This window comes from Pipra filicauda, unplaced genomic scaffold (assembly GCF_003945595.2).
Source record: "Pipra filicauda isolate LSUMZ 115617 unplaced genomic scaffold, ASM394559v2 scaffold1023_size37163_pilon, whole genome shotgun sequence".
Lineage (NCBI taxonomy): Eukaryota > Metazoa > Chordata > Aves > Passeriformes > Pipridae > Pipra > Pipra filicauda.
The window spans coordinates 8,657-15,867 of NW_024103456.1; the positions used below are offsets into that span (position 1 = coordinate 8,657).

Genomic DNA, 7,211 nt, shown 5'->3' on the forward strand with positions numbered 1-7,211 from the left:
GATGGTGTTGGGGATTTGTGGATTTGGGAGGGAGAAGGGTCTGGATGGTGGTGGGGATTTGTGGATTTGGGAGGGAGAAGGGTCTGGACTGTGGTGGGGACGAGGCCACGAGGCTTTGGAAACCCTGCAGGCCCACACGGACCCGACGGAGCACCAGGAGCAGGAGATGGGAGAACAAACCGATGGGAGAACAAACTGGTGGGAGAACAAACTGGTGGGAGAACCCCCTGGAAAGCCAAGAGACCGCAGCTTTAATCAGGACCCTTCCCGGGGAGGGGGGGGGTGACACGTCCCTCGTGGGCCGGAGCCTCTTCCCTGGAGCGCGTGGAAATGTCCAGGATCAACGGGGAGGGCGGGACAAGGAGGAGGAGGAGGAGGAGGAGATATGAAACCGGGGCGGTCAGAACCACCCAACCCGTGGCCACCAGTCCCCTGTGGGGACCCCACAGACCCCCCCTGACCCCCGTGGGGTCACTTCCTGCGGCCGATCTGGGCCATCAGGTGGGCGTTGGCGGCCGCCTTGGCCCGCAAGTTCTTGGCCTTGGCGATGTCGAAGAGGATGTTCATGATGTTGGTGGGCACGTCCAGGGACAGCGTGACCTTGGCCCGGTTCTTGGGGGCCGCCTTGCCCTTGGCCTGCGCCCGGGACGCGGCTTTGGAGCGCCCTTCCCCCGGGAATGTCCTTTTCCCGAGCTCCTCCTCCGCTTCTCCGCCACGTTCCCGCTCCCGTTCCCGCTCCTCCGACGCCTCCCGGGCCAGCGGGAGGAGGTCGAAGCCGCTGCCGCGCTTGTCCAGGACGGAGTTTTCCTGGGGGATGTTCTCCTGGATTTGGGCCAGGGCGGAGTGGAGGCAGCTGAGGAGGGAGGAGGCGGCGGCGTAGGGGCCGAGGGCGCGGCTGGGCTGGGCACAGAGCAGGGTCAGGAGCAGCAGCAGCCTGGGCTGGGACATCCTGGAGTGGGGGAGACACCCGGGAATGTGAGATTCCCGCGGGATCTGGGGCACAGAACCATCCCCCGTTCCCTAAACTCCCATCCCAGGGTTCAGCTCCCAGGGACGGGAGCTTCCCATGGGATCTGAGACAGGGATCCACCCTGTGCTTGTCCTCCCTCATTCCCTAAACTCCCTTAAACTCCCAGGTCTCCAGCCAGGGACAGGAGCTTCCCATGGGATTTGGGGCCAAGATCCACCCTCTGCTTGTCCTCCCTCATTCCCTAAACTCCCTTAAACTCCCAAGTCTCCAGCCAGGGGCAGGAGCTTCCCATGGGATCTGAGACAAGGATCCATCCTCTAGGGGCTCGTCCTCTCCCATTCCCTGAACTCTCATCCCAGGATTCACCTCCCAGGTCTCCACCCAGGGACAGGAGCTTCCCACGGGATGTGGGGCAGGGATCCACCCTCTGCTCGTCCTCCCTCATTCCCTGAGCTCCCATCCCAAGTTTCATCTCCCAGATCCCATCCCAAGGTTAGGAGAGGTGGGAATGAGCTGCCTTGGGGTCTCCTCCTCCTCCAAGGAGCTGCTTTGGGGTCTCAGCGTTGTAGGGGCTGAGGGCACGGCTGGGATTGGGATCAGGATCAGGATCAGGATCAGCCTGGGGTGGGACATCCTGGGATGGGGCAGACATCTGGGAATGTGAGATTCCCATGGGATATGGGGCACAGAACCATCCCCCGTTCCCTAAACTCCCATCCCAGGGTTCAGCTCCCAGGGACAGGAGCTTCCCATGGGATCTGAGACAGGGATCCACCCTCTGCTCGTCCTCCCTCATTCCCTAAACTCCCTTAAACTCCCAGGTCTTCACCCAGGGACAGGAGCTTCCCACGGGATTTGGGGCTGAGATCCACCCTCTGCTTGTCCTCCCTCATTCCCTAAACTCCCTTAAACTCCCAAGTCTCCAGCCAGGGACAGGAGCTTCCCATGGGATCTGAGACAAGGATCCATCCTCTAGGGGCTCGTCCTCTCCCATTCCCTGAGCTCCCATCCCAAGTTTCATCTCCCAGGTCCCATCCCAAGGTTAGGAGAGGTGGGAATGAGCTGCCTTGGGGTCTCCTCCTCCTCCAAGGAGCTGCTTTGGGGTCTGAGCTGTCTGCTCTGAGGGGTGTCTGAGGCTCAGAAATCCCTGGAATCCCACGAGTCATCTCCTGCTGGGAGTCCAGGATGGGAAAACTGGCCCTGGAATTCCCAATCCTGGCTGCCATTCCCGATCTTCGGGCCCCATCTTGCGGCAAAGACGCGGCGCGGCAATTCCCGGGATTTGGGGGGTCCCGGGGGGGCTTCGGGGGAGCTTTTGGGGGGTCCCGGGATGGGAGGGGGGACATTGGGGGGTCGCGGGGGGGTCCCGGGATGGGGGGGGACATTGGGGGGATCTAGGGAGGGTTCCGGGATGGGGGGGGGACATTGGGGGGTCCCGGGGGGGTCCCGGGATGAGGGGGGCCATTGGGGGATCGAGGGAGGGTTACGGAATGGGGGGGGACATTGGGGGTCCCGGGGGGGGTCCCGGGAGGTAGGGGGGGAACCCCAACATTGGGGGGTCCCCGGGGGGGGTCCACGGATGGAGGGGGACATGGGGGGGTCCCCGGGGGGGTCCGGTATTGGGGGGAAATACTGGAGGGTCCCGGGGGGGTCCCGGGATGGAGGGGGGACATTGGGGGGTCTCGGGGGGGTCCCCGGGATTGGTGGGGGGGGACAACAGTTGGGGGGGGTCTCGGGGGGGTCCCGGGATGGAGGGGGACATTGGGGGGTTCCGGGGGGGTCCCGGATGGAGGGGGGACATTGGAGGGTCCCGGGGGGGTCTCGGGATGGGAGGGGGACATTCGGGGGTCCCAGGGGGTCCTGGGGGGTCTTGGGCAGTCCTAGGGGTGTCCTGAGGGGTCTTAAGGCGTCCCTTGGGGGGTTTGGGGAGTCCTAGGGGGGTTTTTGGGTTTATCCCCTTAATTCCACCCTTTGCCATGTCTTGGGGAGTAGGATCAGGGCAGGTTTATGCCCTTAACTCCACCCTTTGCCATGTCTTGGAAGGTGGAATTTTAGGCAGGTTTATCCCCTTAAAACTCTGCCCTTTGTTGTCCCTCAGATTGGGAATTTTGGGCAGGTTTATCCCCTTAATTCCACCTTTTTCCATGCCTTGGAGGATGGAATCAGGACAGGTTTATCCCCTTAACTCTGCCCTTTGTTTTCCCTCACAGGGGAAGTTTTGGGCAGGTTTATCCCGTTAACTCTGCCCTTTGTTTTCCCTCAGATTGGGAATTTTGGGCAGGTTTATCCCCTTAACTCCACCCTTTGCCATGTCTTGGAGGGTGGAATTTTAGGCAGGTTTATCCCCTTAAAACTCTGCCCTCTGCTGTCCCTCAGATTGGGAATTTGGGGCAGTTTAATCCCCTTAATTCCACCTTTTTCCATGTCTTGGAGGAGTAGGATCAGGGCAGGTTTATCCCCTTAAAACTCTGCCCTCTGCTGTCCATGGAGGGGGAAATTTGGGCAGGTTTATTCCCTTAATTCCACCCTTTCCCATGTCTTGGAGGGTGGAACCAGGACAGGTTTATTCCCTGAATTCTGCCCTTTGCTGTCCCTCTGATTGGGAATTTTGGGCAGGTTTATTCCCTGAATTCTGCCCTTTGCTGTCCCTCAGAGTGGGAATTTTGGGCAGGTTTATTCCCTGAATTCTGCCCTCTACTGTCCATGGAAAGGGGGAATTTTGGGCAGGTTTATTCCCTGAATTCTGCCCTTTGCTGTCCCTCCGATTGGGAATTTTGGGCAGGTTTATTCCCTGAATTCTGCCCTCTACTGTCCATGGAAAGGGGGAATTTTGGGCAGGTTTATTCCCTGAATTCTGCCCTTTCCTGTCCCTTCGAGTGGGAATTTTGGGCAGGTTTATTCCCTGAATTCTGCCCTCTACTGTCCATGGAAAGGGGGAATTTTGGGCAGGTTTATTCCCTGAATTCTGCCCTCTACTGTCCATGGAAAGGGGGAATTTTGGGCAGGTTTATTCCCTGAATTCTGGCCTCTCCCCCCCTCGAGGGCAGCGATTTGGGGCGGCTCAAACCGGCAGGATATGAGATATTTCCTCCATTCCCACTTTCCTTCCTCCCCAAAAAAACCCCCCGAGCTCCTCGGGCAACATCCAACCCCTCCAACCCTTCCCTGCATCCCGGAAAACCCGCCTGGATCCACCCAGGCAGCACCAACAGAGCGGGAAAATTCGGGATGGGGCAGGAAAACCCTTCCCGGGACCTCCAACCCTCCTCCCTTAAACCCCAAATCGGACATTTGGGGTCTTAGGGACAATCGGGACATCCCGGGAGTTGCTTTTCCACGCAAAGATCCTTTTTTCCCCACCCCAAAACCTGCCCCATTCCCGGCTGGTTTGGTTGTTTTTATTTTCATTCCCAAGGGAAGCGTCTCCCTCCTCCTCCTCCTCCTCCTCCTCCTCCTCCTCCTCGAGCTCGGGATGGGATTTCCCGTCGGGAAAAAGAAAAAATAAATCAGGAAAAAAGTAAGTCCGGCGAATTCCTCGGGGCAGGGAATTTAGGGATCGCTCCTTTTCCCCGGGGGAAATTTAGGAATTGCCGATTTCCCCCCCCCCCGCAGCCCTGCTGTCCTGGGAATGCCGGGAATGGGAATGCCGGGAAGCTGGAACAGCTTCTGGAAGAGCTTCTCCCCCCTCTCCTCTCCCCCGGCTGAAACCTGTGGCTCATCCCTGCGCTTCCTGGGGCTTTTCCAATCGTTGGGAATCTCGGCTGAGCAGGGAAAAAAAAAAAAACCACCAAACCCATCCACACCCAGCTCCTGCTTTCCCGGAAATCCCGGGCAAAAAAAAAAAAAATGGGCCAAAAAAAAAAAAATCAAGGAAAAGCAGCGTTTGGCCGCCGATATTTTGGATTTTGGGGGGTTATTTTTGCCCCCCACCCCCCCAAGTTTTTATGGAGCGGGGGGGGGAAAAGCTGGAGTCGGGATTTCCTCCCTGCTCCCCCCCAAAAAAGCAGGGAAAGAAGAAAATTAAGAAAATTCCTCCCCACTCCGGGGTGGATTTTAATCCCGCCGCGACCCGGGGGGAGCTTTTCCCGCTCCAGCCGGTGGGAATTTGCTGGGATAGCGGCGGGAATTTTACGGGAATGGCATCTTGGCTTGAAAGGAGAAAAATCCAACCTGTTCCCGGCGAAGCGGGAGGGATTTACCGGTTGGATTTACCGGTTGGAGCCGCTGGATGGAGCTGATTTTTTTTTCCCCTGGGAAAAAGTAAGTCTGGAATAAAAAAATCATTCCCGTGGACTTTTGAAAGTCTCTCTTCCCTAACGAGTCTCTCCCGGCGGCGCCGATTCCCTAAAAATTCCAGCTGGAATCTCTCCTCCCCCACCCCTTTAGCGACAACAAGGATTTGTCTTCTCCCTGTTTTCCCCCTTTTCCAAAGGCTTTTCCAAACCCTTCCCACGTTTCTCGGGCCTCCGAAAAATTCCTGGAATAATTTAAAAATAAAAATTCCCTATTCCTTTGCTTGGGATATTTTAACATCTTGATGCCAGGAAATATCCAAGGGGAAATCTTTTAATAAATCATTGTACGGTCATTGAACTCCCCTGCCAGGGGCCCGGGGGCCGGGCCGTCCTCGTTGCCCTGCCTTTGCCAGGACCGGGGCCCCGAAATGGGCCATGCCCTGGCCTTCCCTTTTTTCCTTCCCTTCCCAAACCTTCCCAAACCTTCCCAATTCTTCTTTATTTTTCCCCTTCCCTTCCCTGCTGTGTTTTTTTCCCCAGGGAAACCTGGAAGCTTCTCTCCCAAAGGGAAACCCCGAAACATTCCCAATAAATCCGGAGCAGGTTAAGGAATGAAATCCAAGGGATGGGAAGGACTTGAGGGGAATATTTTAATATCATTTTAACGTCCTTCCTTTCCCTTCCCAGCTTTTCTTTTCCCCAGGGAAACCTGGAAGCTTCTCTCCCAGAGGGAAGCCCCGAAACATTCCCAATAAATCCAGAGCAGTTTAAGGAATGAAATCCCAGGAATTCACCTGTTTGTGCCCAGGATGGGAAGGACTTGAGGGGAATATTTTAATATCCTTTTAACATCCCAAACTTCCTTTCCCTTCCCTGCTGCTTTTCTTTTTCCCAGAGAAACCTGGAAGCTTCTCTCCCAAAGGGAAGCCCCGAAACATTCCCAATAAATCCGGAGCAGGTTAAGGAATGAAATCCCAGGGATGGGAAGGACTTGAGGGGAATATTTTAATATGTCCAAGGGGGAATATTTTAATATCCTTTTAACATCCCAAACTTCCTTTCCCTTCCCTGCTGCTTTTCTTTTCCCCAGGGAAACCTGGAAGCTTCTCTCCCAGAGGGAAGCCCCAAAACATTCCCATAAATCCGGAGCAGTTTAAGGAATGAAATCCCGGGAACTCACCTGCTTTTCCTGTCGGGATGGGAAGGACTCGCCGCCGTCTCACTCCCGGGAAAGAGGCATCAGGTGCCTTTTCCTCCCCCCCCTTTTTTTTCCCCCTCGACTCCTGTTCCCTGGGATTGGGGTTTTATGATCCCTCCGAGGGCTGGGATAGTTTTCCCTCTCCTTGGAAACGCTTTCCCCCCTTTCCCTGTGTACATATATATATAAATAAACATAAAAAAAAACCCCCCCCGGGATCACGGGGTTGGGAGTCGTAATTCCTGAGTTTTTTTCGTCGGGGTGACATCACGGGGGAGCAGGAGGGACGTCACGGAGCCTCTCCCGCATCCAGAGGGGGAAAAACAGGGAAAAGGGAGGGGGGGAAAAGACGTCTGAGCCCCCCAAATTGGGGGGTTGTCGTCAGCAGGATCACGCACGGCCGCGCTCGGGGCAGGGAGGGTTCGGTTTTAAAAGCTCGAAATGGGTTTAAATTGAATTATTAAATCGAATTAGGATGCCGAGGGGAAGGGGGGAGGGGGCTCAGCCTCCGCTCGCGGTGTTATTCCCGCTTTTCCTGGGGTTTATTCCAAGGGGTTTGGCACCAGGTGGTGGCTCAAACCCCACAGAGGGGTCCTGCTCGGACCTGTCTGTCTGTCTGCTCCCAGAATCCTCCCAGTTTGGGGTCCCAGGACCAGTTTGGGGTGCCAGGACCAGTTTGGGGTGCCAGGACCAGTTTGGGGTGCCAGGAACCTCCCGGTTTGGAGTCCCAGGAACCTTCCAGTTTGGGTTCCCAGTACCAGTTTGGGATCCCAGTTTGGTGTCCCAGTTTGGTGTCCCAGTTTGGTGT

General features: G+C 56.5%; 1 protein-coding gene across 1 annotated transcript; it reads right to left on the reverse strand.

The window, feature by feature from the left end:
* Positions 1-215: 215 nt before the first annotated feature.
* LOC113997521 (urocortin-3-like) lies at positions 216-6,564 on the reverse strand. Its single transcript, XM_027739440.2, has 2 exons — positions 6,386-6,564; positions 216-949 (listed from the first exon to the last, which is right to left on the reverse strand). The coding sequence occupies exon 2, from the start codon at positions 946-948 to the stop codon at positions 472-474; it is 477 nt and encodes a 158-aa protein (XP_027595241.2). The 5' UTR covers position 949; positions 6,386-6,564; the 3' UTR covers positions 216-471.
* Between the last annotated feature and the right edge of the window lie 647 nt (positions 6,565-7,211).

What these genes read in the sequence shown, in the direction of transcription:
- LOC113997521 (XM_027739440.2), bottom strand. Translation starts at nt 948, where the DNA reads ATGTCCCAGCCCAGGCTGCTGCTGCTCCTGACCCTGCTCTGTGCCCAG.